At 33.9% G+C, this 19,148-nt stretch overlaps 1 protein-coding gene across 2 annotated transcripts in view; it reads left to right on the forward strand.

Annotated features, from left to right (window-relative positions):
* Positions 1 to 8,679: 8,679 nt before the first annotated feature.
* LOC103030201 (solute carrier family 4 member 11-like) overlaps positions 8,680 to 19,148 on the forward strand; it is a 73,428-nt gene continuing 62,959 nt past the window's right edge. Inside the window, exon 1 of one of the 2 annotated variants that reach the window (XM_049474858.1) lies at positions 8,680 to 8,869. In XM_049474858.1, coding sequence (XP_049330815.1) covers positions 8,806 to 8,869 — 64 coding nt within the window. In that variant the 5' untranslated portion in view covers positions 8,680 to 8,805. The remainder of the gene's footprint in view (positions 8,870 to 19,148) is intronic. The other variant, XM_022668624.2, reaches the window with a different exon arrangement.

Here is a 19,148-nt window from a genome sequence, read left to right on the forward strand (position 1 = left end):
ATGTTTTAATTAATGCTAACTTTACATTTTCATTACCCATTACTTAACTTTTTTAAGGCAACCGGTTTCCTCAATTGTTTAGTAAATTCAACTTATCCGGGCTTACAGTGTAGATACAAAAGATGATAATGTGCAACTGCTAGATAGTGTAAAGACACTACACTATAGCCTTGTTCTGACGGGAATAGCTTTTTATGGGGAGGTGGAGTAATGCAATTTTACTACAGGACGTCTGTAACATTTATGACAGGTTTGCACAAGATATGCACAGAATTCCCAGCATGATAATGACTGAGATAGGAGTGTAAACTAAATGTACTCACTGCCATCACATCAAAACGAGCACGATGTGCATTATAACCCATTTACAGTAATAATGAACGTCTAGTTGGTGAATCAGCATGTTAAGTGTTCACAGCAATTATGTACATTGGTGAGGGACAGTTTATAAAATTTGAGCAAAAACGTATTAAATTCCAAAAGAGATCAAGAGAACAAAATCCAGAAATAAAACATATTTAAAAACATATTCATTGAAGTAAGTTATATAATCTATGAGCCACAAAAAAGTATGCAAAGATCAGTCATTTGAAGGTAAAGACAAAAAGAGATCTATTAAGATCTGATCTCCAAAAAACACTTGTTTTTAGAAGTATTTCACTGCATACATCAGGCTGGAAAAAGTTACAAACCCATCTATAAAGAGTTTGGACACCACAAATCAAAAGTCAAAGAGATAATAAACAAATTGAGGAAATTCAGGATCATTATTACACTGTAAAACCTGACAAGTTAAGTAAACCCAACTCGATTTGAGGAAACTGATTGCCTTAAGCCATTTAAGTTTAATAATATATGAATAATAGGTGCCACTGTAAAATAAGACTGTCTTTATAAAGGGTTTATTAATGGTTTACAATTAGTTTATTAATGGTTACTAATTAGGTTGTAAATGCCTTAAAAAATAATATTTCATTATAACAGATACATGGAAAGGGCAACAATATGGGTTTACTATTTGGCAAATAACAGGTCATTCTTGCCCTTTTAATGTATGTGTTATAACTGATTATTAATGATTTTTAAGGCATTTGATATAAATGTAGTCTTATTTTAAAGAGGTACCAAATAATATATATGAATAATGCACATAATCATTGTTATATATAATTAAGTAAATCAAGTGACTTGTGCTAACCCTGTTCACAGTGTAATTGTTAGTTTATTTAAGTATTTTGGACTCATATGCACTGTAAACCCTAATAAGTAAAGTTTTTTAATTTTGTTAATTTTAATACTGTGTGGAGTTAAATAAACATTTTTAAAATGATTCAATCACATAAATTAGCTATAGAACAAACAGTACTGAGAGCGCAGCCAATATAGAGTTACTGCAGCTCAGAAAATGATGCTTCTAATGTTCTTACAGCCTAAAACAACACAGAGACCAAGCAGTTATTCAGGATAGGACCACATTGTGCATTCAGACAGGACAAAAAAATAAAAAATAAAAAATGATAATGATAACAGCATCCCACCTTCCCATGTGAAATTAATACCATCTAAATAGGCTTTTTAACATTTAGGTGCGATAATAAGCCACTACCACTAGCAGAATTGAGTGTTGAGTTAGGTGCTTTTAAAACAGATGGTCCTTAGTTGGCATCTAAAGGCAATAAGCGACTTAGCGCTTTTCAGACACCCAGGGGAAATTCGTTCCACTACTTTGGGGCACAGACTGAGAAATGGGTTTGCACTTGTTTTGAATGCATATTGTATATTGTGATAGGCCCCTGGGGTTAAGGGCGTGACCACTGTGACCCGGAAGGAGGAAGCACACAGATAACACAGACACGGGGAGTAAATGAACTCAAATCTTACCTTTATTCGGCTTTGAAATGCCCTCCACCACACCAAAACAAACTTAAAGCAGCATAACACTAGCCCAGTGGGGCTCTAGTCACGTTTAGGTTATTTAGTCTTATGTTTTAAGGTCTGTGCGGCCTCAGTTTATATGCCTGTCCCAGCTGGCGGCTCAATCAGTCCTGATGCGGACCAGCTGGGACAGACATGGCTGTGCGCTCCGGCGTGGGGCGGACCCACGCCTCCCCCGCCTCCTCACGCCACAATATGTTTATGCATATTAAAGCTCATTATTTCATAGTGTTTTGGTATCTGGCATCAATGTTTGTGTCTTGGTTCCTCTAAAAAGGTTCTTCCTCACACTGTCACTTTGGTTTGCTCGTTGGGGGTTTCCACCTGGATTTGTGTAAAGCTGCTATAAGGGGTCCAGATGGTGGGGGCTCAGACTCCCAAGCCCAATTGGCCTTGCTGTCCACGATTGGATTGATGGTGCTCTCTCTCCTCATTATTCCTAGTGTGATGCTGAAACTGGCACAGGTGTCTGTTAGCCAAAGTATCCAGTGATGGTAAAGTTACTTTGAAAAAGTAAACTGATTACTGATTACTCCTTTAAAATGTAACTTAGTTACTTTATGGATTACTTGATTTTAAAAGTAACTAAGTTACTTTACAAGTTACTTTATTAGTTACTTTCAGCAGCTTCCACCTCCCGCCGCCTTAACATAAACATTATAACCAGTTTAGCCAATACTCCCTTTATTGGAAAATGCATTTTTAACAGCAACAATGTATCTCTAGACATTTAAAGTTGAACTATTCCCTGAAAAAAATTAAACATCGTCTTTCTTGATTTCACTTAACATAAAAAAACACAAAATACTTGTTTTTATAAAAAATACAAAATAAAGAAAGTCTTTCTTGACCTGATATATTTAACACTGTAAATCTGAACATTGAACCTGTTGTTGAGTGATTTTAGAAAACAAAACCGTGTATATTTAATTTTTACTTACTTTACTTACTTACTTTATTTAATAAGAGTGAAACAGTGGAGTGGGGTGACTAAACCAGTGGTTGTACATCATTAACAGAAGCTTCTGTTTCTTATAGGCACTTTATAGAGTGTACAGCACAGAGTGTACAGAACAGAGTGTATTGGAACTTTTAGCTGATACTAACTCAAAATAGTGGCTGTATTTCCAGCTACAAAATGCGCTTCTCTCGCCTGCCTCCATGGATTCGTTTGTGTCGCTGCGTGGTGTGTGTGTGTTGCATAGGTCAGATGTCACAACCAAGGGTCTAAGGGTAATCAATATGACTGGGGATTGGGTAAAGAGCCTTCTAAATTGGGGACTAGAAGTGGATGGATCTGGTGTAACATCACATCAAAAATAGTAAAAAGCAACTGGAGAATTTTTGATTGATTCGAAATAAAAAAACAATACGTTTTGGCCCTCAGACCTTCATCAGGGTTAAAAGACAAAGGTTAATAATACCATCCCAGTTTTTAAAACAAACATGATTACAAAACAGCCAATTAGAATAAGATGATTAAGACATTTAACTGATTAATCACAACAGAATTCCGTGATTAATCATGATTAATCTTTTTTCTCTTTAAGACTGAGTTTTTAATATTGGCCAACTACCCTATTATGACTAGATTTATCCACCACTGCTCTACACAGTTTGCACATAGTGTTCATTTCCTACTTTTGACAGAAGCATCAATTACTTTCATTTCAGTTAATTTCCTTTTTTTTTTCTACATAAGTACTGAAGGTCATATTTTCAGCCAATGAGAGTCTGACAGCTCAATTCCACAGGAGAACCACTTCCACTTAATTGATGACTAACTGTGTTTGTGATTTTTGTAGAAGAACTTTTAGCTGTCAGCCTCTCATTGGCTGATTATGTGACCTTCAGTATTTATTCAGTACTCATTCAGTATTCATATTCTCACAGAAATGTGGAAAAAAAATGGAAATAAACTGAAATGAAAGTAACTGATGCTATTGTCCAAAGTAGGAAATGAAACTATGAGCAAACTGTGTAGAGCAGTGGTGGATAAATCTGCTCATAATATGGTAGTTGGTCTTAAGGAGAAAAAAAAAAAAGTCAAGTCAAGTAATTTTATTGTCAGTACTGCATATGTACAGGAGATTCACAGAATTGAAATTATATATAATATAAAAGAATGGGAGACACTATATGTTCAATACAACAAGGACATAGATAGACATACGTGAGAGAACACAACAGTGCAATAGTGATGGGGTGACAATAAGATATATACTAATATTATATGATGTAAAAAATATATATAATAAAATAATATAATATAAAAAAGCGTAATTAATCAGAATTAATCACGAAATTCTGTTGAGATTAATCAGTTAAATGTCTTAATCGATTGACACCACTAAGCTAAAACTAACTAAATACCTTCTTGGGTGCCCCAGTGCTTGAGAAAAACTGAGAAAAACTCACAAGATTTGATGGTGTAGTTACACTTATGTTGATTTGCCCAGGACTAATATAACATCATGTTATATTAGTACAACCATCCATCCATCTATCCACTCATTCATACATTTCTTTCTTTCTTTTTTATTTGGACTTTCTGATGTTACGTGATGAAGAGGAATTTAGAATCATCCGGTATTCAGATTCTGGATTTTGTTCACTACTTCCAGTAAGAGCTGCTGTAACTGGTTAACTAAGCAGGGTTATTCCTCTCTGCTTCTTACAGAAGATCAGCTGGACTGAAAGCAATATAAGAGATTTAGTTTCACTTGGTGTTTCTGAGTACACGTGTTCACCAGACACCAGATGGGAATGAGAGTTTGAACTCATAAGTTAATAATCAAGCTAAATATGGTTAGGCGTGTACAGCTGAGCTGGAAACTCCATTATGTTTACATTAGATTGGATTACATTAGATTAGATATCAATCAGCTTTGTTGTAATTGAGAAAGTACAAGTACAAGTTAATGAATTGTAATTAGAATCTAAACAGTAAGTAACATACATATAGAAAATACATATAAAAAACATAAAGTGTGAAAAGATCGGGATAGGATTAGTTTCTCAAGAGGACAGCTGTGAAAAATATTTCACATTTCTACTCAGTGATAAAACTCTTACAATTGAAAAACAGGAGGAACAGGGAGTTTTTAGGCTTTCTCGGTCACATGATATCGCGTTCAGTAGCTCCTCCATTTCCACTCACTGTTGTGTTTACATGGATCTCCGTGGAAACACGTGCACTCAAAGTGTAATTACGGTGTGTGGCAGTGGACAAATAGCTATTTTATTAAATATGAGGTGACCAGTGATGGTATAGTTACTTTGAAAAAGTAATCCAATTACTGATTACTGATTACTCATTTAAAAAGTAACTTAGTTACTTTATGGATTACTTGATTTTAAAAGTAACTAAGTTACTTTATTAGTTACTTTCAGCAGCTGCAGACACCACCTCCCGCCGCCTTAACATAAACATTATAACCAGTTTAGCCAATACTCCCTTTATTGGAAAATGCATTTTTAACAGCAACAATGTATCTCTAGACATTTAAAGTTGAACTATTTCCTGAAAAAATATGTTTTTTTTATAAAAATAAAAGACAATTTCTCTTGAATTAACTTAACATAAATTATTAAAAAAAAAAAAAAATAAAATATGGTCTTTCTTCACTTAACATAAATACTTGTTTTTATAAAAAAGAAAAATAAAGAAAGTCTTTCTTGACCTGAAATATTTAACACTGTAAATCTTAACATTGAACCTGTTGTTCTCTGCAGGGTAGCAAAGAGTGGTTTTAGAAAACAAAACCGTGTATATGGTCTAGGCCAGGGATCACATATATGCGGACTGCGGTCCGGTCCGGACCCAGATGTTGTCCAGTGCGGACCCAAACCAGTAAACTACTGAAAAGTATTTAATTTTGACAGCGTTCATTTAACGCGTCAGAACTTTTCTTGTCTTTACGGTATACACGCTCTGTGCGGCTGTGCAGACCGCTGCCCTGGCTAGTGAATTGGGACGCGGCCGGGAAAAAACGCCTTTATAAAGAGATAGGGAGCCCGAGAACAGGCGGAAAAATGAGAACAGGCGGAAACTAAAGACACTCTGAGCGCGAGAGAGAGACAGGGGAGGATTGTAAAAGTGACGGGAAAGGGAGCGGTGTGTGTGTGTGAGTGTGAGGTGGAGAGAGAGAGAGAGTAACCCACAGTGACTTGGATAAGTAACTTTAATCTGATTACTGGATTGGAAATAGTAACGCGTTAGATTACTCGTTACTGAAAAAAAGGGTCAGATTAGAGTAACGTGTTACTAAGTAAGTGATGAAACTCAGAAATGTGCGTCTGAACAGGACTAAAATTACCTCAGGACTGTCCAGATAACGCTAATGTGCAGTTTATAGAGTATGTTTCATATATGTAAAAAAAACAAAAAAAATCTAAAACATTTTTTTTTTACAAAAGTATCCTGTTGTTCTTAAAACATTACTACTACTACTACTACTACTAAAACAGTTTTGTTGTGGGTTTAATGTCAAATTTGTCCAAATTTAAGATAAACTAAAACTAAAATAAATATTTTTATACCCAACAAAATATACTAGAAGTGTACTACTTACAAAAGACAGGAACAAGAAGCATATTTGTACTCTAATGTCTAATGTCAATATATTTAACTTTAATTAGTACTTAGGATATTCCTAATAGACATGGTGAATAATACTGATACAGTTATAATACTTGATAAATATATTACAATTTTACTGTAAGCATATTTAAATTATGGCGTTACATTACATACATGAAGTAGTATGTTTAAATGTTACTTAAGTATATTTCAAATAATTCTTTTTTTTTTCATTTAGTAGCCTCTTACTGCAGAAGCGCCCTCTAAAGTAGAATGCTTAAAAGCGTCAAATATTCTAAACACACCGACCAACTGACCGACTCATATTCTTTAGTACTACTTTAACTACCTGCATGCAAAATTACAGCCATCTACATGAAACCAGTCGCCAGAAATCTCCAACTGAAAACAGCCTGTTTTTTCACATTGTTTACATGGGGAACACGCCTCCCCAACAAATAGCCTTATAAAATATTATTAGTGTACAAAATAACATCAAATTATATTATAGAAAATTCACTTACTATCACAGCATCCACAATACAGCACTGAACCGCAGATAAAATATCAATAAAGTCCTTTATTCGCCTGTTCACTTCTCCTCACAAACATGCGTTTAGTTTCAGCGCAACCGCAACGTAATATTCTCAAGCTCCTAGCGACCACACAATGTGGTGTTTTCACTTAAAGTTGTACGTGAATACAAAGCTAAGGATGTCCTCTTCTAGATTCTGTGGTTTTTATTGGTCTACAATCCACTACTTTTCTTGAGTGATCGTCTTTTGAACCAATGGCGTGAGCGCTGGATCACGTGGGTGTTCAGAGGTGTCCAATCAAATCAGGTCATAGCCTTTCTCCAGCGTCACAAAAGTGATTGACACCTATTTCAACCAAAAATCAACCCTTTAGACAAAAGTGCTGAAACGTAATTTGCCCTGATTGGTCTCCTAATGGCTGGGGGAGGGGCATGCCAAACCGTCACCATGTATTGCGCTGTCACCAAAAAAAAAAAAAAAACCCACTCCAAATGCCAAACTCCATAGCGCACACAGCGCGCAAACATGTGATTCATTTCATAAAAATATTATTATTACTCTGAGATGAACTTTTTCTTTTTTTATTTTATTTTATCAGAAACAAACAAAAAAAACATTAAACTGTTGTTGTACAGAGACAGATTTACCTTTGTATTAGATTAGGGGCGCTCTGGAGAGGTTTTGAAGCCTTTGGAGACGCCTGGTGGACACCTAATATAATGCAATGTAACTTCTCAGTGCTCTAGGTACACTCAGTACACAATTTACATAAGACTTTTGTACTATTTTTTATACAATTAAAGTATAATAAGTACAAAAAAAGTTGTTCCATTTTAGCACTCTTTAAATACACTGATTAATAATGTGGCTACAAGAAGACTTTAGTGCACTATAGCATCAATCAATCAATCAAACAATCAATCAATCAACCTTTATTTTCAATGTAGCCGAGCTTTTACAAAAACAGGGATTGACATGACAGAGAAAATAATAGCTAAATTTAATTATTTTAAAATAACAGTAAATAAAACATAAAAATAGATAAAAAATAATAGAATAAAATAAAAAAATACAAATAATAATTATAATAAAGCTTGGTTTAATTGATAAAATATTAAGATAAAAAATAGGAAAATAAGATTAATACAACAAAAAATAGTTAAAATGAGCTAAAGCTAACTTTTACATAATAATAATAATAATAATAATAATAATAATAATGATAATAATAATAATAATAATAATAATAATAAAACTATTTAAAAAATTAATTAATTAATTAATTAATAAGGAAACAAATAAAAAGGAAATCAAACACTAAAAAAGAAGAACTAAAATAAAATATAAAAGTTAAGAATAAATAAGTAAATAAAAAAGTACAGGTACAGGCTGTCTGAAGGTGGTTAGATATTAAATGTTTAAAATGATTTAGTGACACCAGTCAGCTGAGTGTTAGAGTGTCCTGTAGTGATAGAGTTAACAAAAAGCATAATAATAATAATGCTTAGTATACTTTTTTTTCACTTTTTCCCCTCCCTCTCCTCCCCCCCTGCTCTCACACCTCTGGCCTTTGATTGGTCGTGAGTGTGTTAGCGGGATTAAGGTGCGCTGGGTTCACCTGCGGGATGCTTCAGTGCCCTTCACAGAGCCGCCTGTGCCCCTCTCACCACCCAAATCCATTTCATGCCCTCGCTCTCACCAGCCGCTGCGGGCAATTTGTGACCAAACGACGTGGCAGGCCGGTAATGAAGCATGAAGACCGAGGAGGAGGAAAGAGATGAGATGGCAGGAGTCATCGTCAACCGCTTTGCAGCAGGTAAGACACACTTCATGACACACTGTCACCACTGCTTCTGCACAGAGCTTGATGCACAGGTGATTTCAGAAGCTTTTAAGCTTTGGTTTGGGGTTGGAGAGACAGTTAGGTCTCATGCTTTGCAGCAAATAAAGCGTTAAAGCCATTTCCATGCTCTGCACCAAGTGAGATTTGTAATTATCAAAGTGTCATCTGCAGTGAAGCAGACGTAACCAAGACATGAACAGAATCTGACAAATGCAGATATTGAAAATCTGAAAGAAAATACTTTCAGAAACCCACTGAATCTCTTCATCCACTGCAGTTTTACCCTTTAAAGAAAAACCTTTAACTCTTTAAACTCTTTGGCAGAAGAGAACCGTTCACAGCATGAGGCCACAAGAGTTTTTGTTATAGAACAAAAGAGTATCTCTTTATTTCTAGGAGCATTCATAATTTAGATAAACATTTCATTCACTATGCATTTATCTGTATTTATCATACACTTATGGTCAAAGAAATACACAGCAAAAAAAACTCCCATTACAACTCTTTCCAAGGGTTTATTTAGCTCCACACACTTTAGAGTTAAATCAACACTTTCAAAATAGTTAAATATTTAACACCTTGCCAGAGTTCCTTTTATAACTCACTTTTGTATTAGTTTAACCCTTAGAACCTAACAGTCAGATTTTCCAAAAATCGCCCCTTGTGTTCTCAGCTTTATTACTCAGGAATGCCTCCAGACATCAGTATAAACCATATATGGTAAGAAAGGGCGGAACTTACTTTTTATAAAAATAGCAGCTACATCCCAGTGTGCAAGAAATCCACTGTGAAAAACACCCAAAAACACCCTAAAGATCTCCTTCAAAGTGCTTTGTTTTATTCTTCCATTAAAATATATATGTATTTGCTCAAAACACATGATCAGTTGTATTTACATTCACTCTCAGGACTAAATCGCATGACGTCATCATTGCCACTGATTCCTCAAAGTGTTAAAAAAACCTTTCCAAACAAAAAATATATGTATATACGTGCAATTTGCTTTTCCCCAACCAATAATTATTTACCATTAGTGCTTCAAACATATTTATATGATGTTTCAAACCAAATAATATCAGTACATGACTCAAAAGTGTCCACACACTGCAAAAAACTAAATCTTAGCAAGTGAAATTTTCTAAATTTAAGGCAATAAATCTTACTGTCTTCTCTGATAAGACTTTTTGTCTTACTAAGCAGTGTAAGTGTTAGATTATTTTGCTTATTTTAGGGATAATTAGCTTAATCATTCTTACTTAGAATTTGTACCTTATTTTAAGTCATTTGAACTCAAAATAAGCACAATCAAGCAGCAATTAAGTTATTCTGATTCGTTTGTCCAAAACAGTGACTTTTTTGCTTGATTTAGGTGTTACTTCACTCACTTTGAGACTTTGCCATTGCTTTTTGTAAGAAATCTTACTAAGAAAATTTTGCTTACCCCATTGGCATGTTTTTTTTTTGGTTAATATACATATATTTGTCTTAATTTGCAAATATTTTGTCTAGTTTTTGCCAATGGATTTTTTGCAGTGCAGAAAAAGTGTAAAACTACCTGCACTCAAACTAAAGCTAGGTATGGCACTACTTTATATAGTTTTATTTTACTTGCACATTTTTACTAAGTACCTATTTTACACTAAACATTTTTATTAATTTAGACTAAAAAGTTTTAGATTATATTTTCTTTTATTACCATTATATTTTTGTATAATAAAAGTGTTTTTCACATCATTTTGTGGAATTACTCTCTTATAAAATGTGTTGTTTGTTGTATTATAAGCAGCTGAAAATAAATCTACATGTATCCTAGAGTTCTGATTATCAAGAAAAATAACTCTGCCTAATGCTCTTCGTGTATTTTATCAAAGTAATAATTAATAAGCCATGTAATGAACTATCATTCATATTCTTATGCTTTCAACTCATAAACACTCTAGTATAACCATTTTTGAAAAAATATTTTAGATGTGAATATATTTAAAGTATATTTATATATACTATACTATATACTATATACTATATATACTAATATATTTAAATACATTCAAAAAATATATAAAAACAGGCGCTTGGTAAAATTTTGACCAAAACATGATCAGTTCCAGAAAAATATAACAATTCTGCTTTCTTTTATTTTTTAAATTGATTGTATTTTTGAGCAGCCGTATGGCTTCTGGAGTAAAAGAGATCAGGTCATGTGACTGCCTGATATAATTACTGTGTTATAAGACCTGAAAGCAGGGCCGGAGTGGGCCCCTTTTTCAGCCCGGGAGTTTCATGCCCAAATCCAGCCCATTTTTTCCATGGAGCAGGAATTTGAATAAATAAAACAGCAACTAGATCTTACAATGACTTTTTATTGCATATAAGTACAAGTATATGTGGGTAAGTTAACAGAACACCCTTTACTTAAACATGTTTCATTCAAATTTAAATCAGATATAAAATTGTAATTTTATGAATTAATATTACTTAGAAGTAGTGCTGGGCGATATGGGAAAACTCATAACTCAGGATATGGAATTTTTTTATATCACGATAACCATATATATCAAGATATACCACATTTATATTAATCAATTATAAATAAATGAACAAACACGAAAATTAGGGTATTCAATCTGTAATTTCAGTTCGTTTCAGTTTTTCTTTTAATTACCGTTTTTATTAGTTTCAGTTAAGGAGAATTTTCGTTAACAATAATACTTGGTTACTTAGCTGTATGGTGATTATCATGCCATAGATTTATATAAAATTAAAATAGTATTAAAAACAGATGAATACATCACAGACTATTTCCTGGAACCCGACCGGCCGAGGAAAGTGACGCGCTCATCTGCGCGTTTAAAGCTCTGCAGTTGGATTAATGGGTGCAGCTCACGGGGATCTGGCGCTAATTCTACTGCTTTGAGGCTGCGTGACGTTCAGTCTCTCAGCCTGCCAGTCAGACTACAGTGTCAGCATATAAATCACCTGCGTTTTTGTACAGGACAAACCATTCAAACATTAAAAAATCACACAGTGTCTGTCTGGCTTATATACAGCTATTAAATGAATAAATCAATATTCATTTAAAAGACCAGGGAGACGTTCTGTATGCTAACAAGCTAGACGCTAATAAGCTAATAACATTTAATAAAAACAGAAAAATAGATATAAAATAGGAAAATAACCAACTAAACTAAGTTCAAAATGCTAAAAGAAATATAATCTAACGAATTCTTAAAGATCAAAACAAAATAATAGTGATTCCTTAAAGCAGTAGCTTAAAGGCAGAATACAAAGCTTTACCAGATTTAAAATTATGAATCTTAATTCTAATAAACAAGGCATATTTCGCCCTAAATGTTTATTTCCTGAAAGGACATACAGCTAAATAGGCTAGATACTGAAAAGCAGAGATTCTAGGCTTTAAAATGGCATATTGGGTGTCTATAATTATTTATAAACACAGCAAGATATTAATTATAACATATTTCTGGCCCGCCGGTGGGCCAGGGCTTGTTAAGAGGTTAATGATGTGTATTGGACTCTACAAAATAAACTACGCTAAATCGACATTGCAAACGTTGTGCAATAGCTGACAATTCAAGATTATTTCCATATCTCTGTTTACCGGCTCCAGCTGAATTCTGTCCTCTGGAAAACAAGCTTGTTAATTTTGCACATTTGGCAGCTTCTACTTCCATCTTCTTTTTTTAATCTGGCCTTTTCGGCTCCACCTGGCCTCTTTTTATCCTCCATCACAGCCGACTGAAGCTTCTTGCTATTATGTTGCTGTATTTAATTTTATCGCTCCAGAAAAGACCACTCGTGGAAGCAACCAACTCAAACATTTGGGAGGGGAGAATTCCCTTAGATGGTTAAACCCATCTAATCTACTGCGAAGTAGGGGCTGTGCTGTCAGATGAATAGAGAATGCATACATAGTTGAATGGAAATGAATGCAAGAATAAGATTAGATAAGTGACGGGTAAATTATTTTTTTCCAACTGGCCCAAACTCGAGCCGGCCCATCGGGAATCCTCCCGAATCTCCCGATTAGCCACTCCGGGCCTGCCTGAAAGAGGAACTGACAAAAACGGAGAAAAAACACACCAAAACATACAGTTCTAAGGATTAACCTACCTAAATTGTTTCGCTAACACTGAAAAGAGTTAAAAAATAAATTAGAAGAAGATTAGTCAATTCATATGACTATCTACAGTATTATTGAATTATTATTCAGAGGAGCTTAGCTTGTGTTTTTTGGATCTTAATACAGGATAAAACATCCCTGCTTATGTCCAGTGTATATTTTATTTCATTGCATGGGAACTTTAATCATGCATTGCATTTTTGCATTGCCAACATTTTTACACAATTTACAAACAGAAGATGGTAACTTGCTCTTATAGCCTACATCATGTTGGCTAGGCAAGATTAGATGATTCATTAATTTATATGACTATTTGTTATTTATTTATTTATTATTTAGGAAAGGTTAGATTATGTTTTTGATTCCTAATACAGGATAAAACATCCCTGCCTGTGTCTAATCTATATATTTTTTCATTGTATGAGAACTTTAATCCTGCATTGCAGTTTTCAGTGCACTGCCAACACTTTGACACAATTTACAGTACAGAATATGGTAACTTACTCTTATAGCCTACAACATGTTAGCTAGGCAAACTAAAACCATTATATAAAATATATTGGAATACTCAATGGAAGGTATCCCTGGTGGGCAAGACTACACACTAATGATAATTAAGGATTATATAAATAAAGAATACTGTAGGAGTTAAGTTCTCCTGTTCATAGTTCATGCAGTATGATCTGCATTAGTTCTATTTTATCCTGCTGGTCTGAAGCTTTGAGCCGCTGCAGTCTCTTTGCTCTGGGCTGAATGATATCTCTTTGTCCTTGCTTCGCCCAGCGGTCTGATGGATGATCGATGAAGGCTGTGTTATTAGGTGCCAATGTCTCTGCTCATCTTTAATGGCTGAGTGCAGTGCATGTAAAAAGACTCTTATCTGAGTTTGCTCTGAGACACACTGATAGCTGCCAAACCCGCTGACCGCCTCGACGGGGACAGGAGCTGCTTCTCCTTTCAGCGCGGTGCCAAGTTTAAGAATTCAGGAATAGATTTGCTCCGAGCGAAAGCTTTAGCTTCTGAGCGCTTCAATCCTTCTGAGGGTCCTGTGCTGGACCTGAGGTCATAACATACTGCTAAGTAGCTGCTTTGGTGATATAACTACGGATTTCTTCTTCTTCTTGGATAACCATGCGGTGAACTTTGTACATTAAACTCAGAATGTTACACTGATCTGTTGACCATTAAAGAAGAATGGAAGAACTGTTTACACGCTTTAGCACAAAAGCATCCCACTGTAAAACCCCCTACACTCAACTTTTAACCCTTTAACCCCTTAATAGACGAAGATTTTTGTTACATCACTAAATCTTGAGTATTTCTATTTAAGAATTACAAAAAAGCTTTACTGAAACGTTACTGAAAAGCAGTAATCTGGTCTGGAATTATGTAGTGAAGTAGAACAGTGGAGTGAATAGGCAGCTTCTCTAAGTGTCCTGTAGGACATTTCAAAGCACTCAAGATTTCAGGATGTAAATTACTTATTTTACTGCAGAGAAAATGGTTTTGTATCATCTATGCCTGTTAATGCCTTCAATAAGAAAATACGTGCCTACGTGATTAATAGGGACATTTTAAAATATTTATAAAAGGCAAGTTAGTCACATTACCGGTTTTGGATTGAATTAGTCTTTTTTTACAGTGCCTTGTGATGTATTACTATTTTCATCAATGTAAAAATGATTCAGACGTTCAGAGGGGGGATTACATTTTGTTTATTTTGAAAGATGGATTAAATCTCATAACTAACTCTCAGTGTATCTCCTCTATGCTTTCATCTCTCTCTCTCTCTTACTTTGATTCTATTATTATACATTTTAACATTTATTTTTTTTAAATGTTAAAAGTGTTAAAATCCCAGCAAATGGTGTGATTAACTAAACTAACTGTGATTTCAAAACCACAAACTAAACTAAAGAACTAAAAAAAAAAGAATCAACCACAATCATTTTAATTTTAATTGTTTTGTTTTGTTTTATTTTGGAGCAATAAAAAAACATTTATTGATTTTTTTTTTTCATTTCGTGTTAAAATCAGAACCCAAACCAGAAATATTTTACAAATACTATACATTCAAATGTATGTTGTACAAAGTCACATCGCTCAATTGATAAAAAATGATAGGTTTACATTTGGAAATGCAACCAAAAACAAGTAGTGTAAGGGTGTACTGTTGAAAGACACAGTGACCTCTAATAAATTAATATATTTCTGTCAATTGGTAGAGATTGCAGGATCAGGTTTAATCAGGAGTTTAGTCTTCATCTCACCTTTATCATTGAGATATAGTGACTCAAAGAAGCTGAAGCCTGAGACTGAGATGCACAAAATGCATAATCAATAACTAAATTGTGGTTACTGAATAGTTCCTAGTAGAAACTGAGTAAAAGTCTTATGGTTAATAATAAGCAGCCTGGACACGACAACTGTTTAGTCAGGAAACCAGTCTGAGCTTTTTCCCCTTCCAGCATTTTAATGATTGATGCGTTTTACACAAATGTTTTTTATTAATAAACAAAAAAAAAACAAATAACCAAAAAAACAATAAACCAAAACAACAAGAAAACAAGGAGTAAACTGAGACCAAGAAACCATGCAACCTGAACAGACGTGAAGACGTAAAAGAACCGACAAAGGAAACAGGAAACACAGGGCTATAAATGCACACACAAGGAGGGACAGGAAACAGGGAACACCTGGGGAAAGGTAATGAGGGGGCGGAGCTACAAATGGAACAGAGGACTGGGGCAGAGACATGGAGGTACACAGGCTACATGAAGAGAACGGAAAATAAACAAACAGGGCAGGGCCAGGGCCAGGAAACAAAACTAAAACAATTAATAAATGAAATATGACTAAAATTAATCACCTGTTAAAATAACACTGATCTTAAAAAGTGTGGTTCTTCAAAAGATTAGTAAAAAGTCTGTATACAGCTCTAAAAAGGGTTCTGTTAAAATGTCAACTTTTAACAATTAACTAACGTTTTAGTGCTGTATAGAACCATAAACAAATTTATATATGTATAAAAAATCCATTTAAGCTTTAGACATGAAAATGATTTATTTTTATACAGAACTTTTTTTTTTTACCAAACAAACTGAAAAAAAATGCATTGGCATACACAATTGGTAATACAATTATATTATATTATACCTTAATTTGCAACAATCAAATAACTCTAACATTTTAGTACTGTATAGAACCTTAAACACATTCATAAATATATATATATATTCAAAAATATATAATAAAAATACATTAAAATCATTATTTTCTAGTGTTTATATTAAAATACAGAATACAGAAAAGTCTATATTCAGTAAAGTACAAAGTTTGGTAATTGGTAATAAAATTAATTTATATCATAACTTACTTTTCAACTGAATCATACAACCATATACAGTAGAGGCCAATAGTTTGGACACACATTCTCATTCAATGAGTTTTCTTTATTTTCATGATTATTTACATTGTAGATTCTGACTGAAGGCATCAAAACTATGAATGAACACATGTGGAGTTTTATGTACTTAACAAAAAATGAGCTGTCCTCCACAGTCACCGGACCTGAACCCAATCCAGATGGTTTGGGGTGAGCTGGAGCACAGAGTGAAGAAGGCAAAGGAGCAACAAGTGCTAATAAACACCTCTGGGAACTCCTTCCTTCAAGACTGTCGGAAAACCATTTCAGGTGACCACCTCTTGAAGCTCATTGAGAGAATGATGCCAAGAGTGTGCAAAGCAGTAATCAGAGCAAAGGGCGGCTATTTTGAAGAAAATAGAATATAAAACATGCTTTTTTGTTAAGTACATAAAACTCCACGTGTTCATTCATAGTTTTGATGCCTTCAGTGAGAATCTACAATGTACATATTCATAGAAAAAATAAAGAAAACGCATTGAAAAAATGACTGGATTAAAAATTGACATTTTTCATTCATTCAATGCAATATTGTTCAAGTTTAACATTGACATTATTTCTACATCATTTGAAGGTCGGTCAAGTGTCAGCTGGGTATTATGATTGTTAGTCAGTCAGCACTGTTCAACTGCAATCACATTACAGCATTCCTGAAGAAGAAAGGGAGGAAATGTTATTTTTTCTAGCTCATTTATTAGCTCAGTGTGCGTCTCCATGAGGCATCAGTCCATGCAGCAATTGTTGCCTTTAAACTGCCCCCGAGGGGCTGGATGTGCTTATCAGTCAGCCGGTGGTCTCCTGCCCCATGGGCTGCAGATCTCAGCACTGCATTTAAAACCCAGACAGGAGCGTGCAGACAGACGTGACTGTAAATTACTATCAGACATGTCCAATTAGCTCCTTCAGATCTGCTAAGGGTGTTGGATATTTGATATGCTGTTATTAAGAGTATGAACAGAGGAGGGCAGTGTTTCCATTCAATAAAGCCTCTATATCACCTATACAGCTGCAGCTCTGATACGATATAATCAGACTCTATTAGACAAGCATGCTGCTTTTATATATACAAAGCTCAGAAAATCTTAACAGCATTTGATTGATAAAGAAATCAATCAAATTTAACAAAGCTGCGGCTTTATACAGTCCCTCCAAAAGTACTGGAACAGTGAGGCTGATTCCATTATTTCTGTAGTAGACCGAAAACATATGAATTTGATATTATATAAATATAAATATGAGACAAAATATCAACATTTCAGTTTTTATTTCCAGGTATTTACAGCTGGATCTGATACACAGTTCAGAAAATTCAGCACATTCTGTCTAAACCCACCTATTTTTCTTCTGATCATTTCTTTTGGAACAGATAAACTTAAAGTAAATTAAAATGAAAAATAATTAATATTTAGTCACAAACGCTTCACTTGCAGTAACTGCATCATGTCTGTGACCCCCTGACATCACTAACCTTCTGCATTTTTCTTCTTTAATGCTTTTTCAGGTTGCAGTAGCTTATTATCTTGCTGCATGATAAAGAATCTCCCAGTTTTCATCTTTCTTTAAATTTACAGACAAAATGTTTTTTTTTTTTTTTTTGTAGACTTTTGAGCTCACTTTACATCAATTAACCCTCTATGGCATGATGTTGCCCTCAGGCAACAAATCCTCTTTTGGTTATTACACCACACCATAACTTATTTTTTATATATTTATTTGTTTATTTATTTTTACCATAAATTTCACAAGATATATCTACATCCAATACAATAAGGTGCACAAGTGGGTAATAAATACAAATATGTATATAAGCAAGAAAATCTAAATAAGTATATTTGGCGGTGTATAACTTTCCCTATATTATTACATTCTTGTTGTAAGACTTCTAAAACATTTTTTTTTATTTCATGCAGTTGTGCAACATTATGTAGATCACTTTTGTCCAAAAAACAAATCTCCCAAATATCTCCCCAAGAACATAATTCATTCCATACAGGGTTAAGATTAATGAGCCCATCCCAAAACAAGCTTAAGCCATGACACAACCTCCACTGTGTTTCACAGATGAGTTGGTATGTTTGAGCTCATTATTAAAATATGTTAATAAAAATACTTTATTGTCCATATAACTAGCTCTGACACAGTTTCTGGATCAAAATAGTAAAATACAGCTTGTGAAAATGTTGTTGTGTTATTTATTTTACATCAGGATTTTAACCTTAACGTTTTAACCTTCATGTGCCATGAAAAAAAAAAAAAAACATGTGCTGGTTAAAATTAATTTACTTTATTTAATTTTTAATTATACGTTAAAGTAGCATTTATTTAAAAAGGGTATCCGCAAAAATTTGAACATATAGGGTACCTGTGGCACTGGGCAGGAAATTGGTACTCTTGTTTTTCCATAACTCTTATTAGATTTGAGCGGTTCTTGAAGCAGAGCTTTTGCAACCAAAATTGTTGGGAACTAAACATTTATTGTTTTTTTTTTTTCCTGTAAATAAGAAGCCTTGGTCATGGAGGATAAATTAAAATAAATACAAAAAATAAATAAAAACGTAAGTAATTCAATCAATAAAAGTAATATGGTAATTAAAACGGCAAAGGATAATTATAATGAATCTAAAAATAAATACATATACATAAAAATAAATATCTAAATAATTTGTTATTTATGGGTTTCTTTATTA

The sequence above is a fragment of the Astyanax mexicanus genome, chromosome 2, assembly GCF_023375975.1.
Source record: "Astyanax mexicanus isolate ESR-SI-001 chromosome 2, AstMex3_surface, whole genome shotgun sequence".
NCBI lineage: Eukaryota > Metazoa > Chordata > Actinopteri > Characiformes > Acestrorhamphidae > Astyanax > Astyanax mexicanus.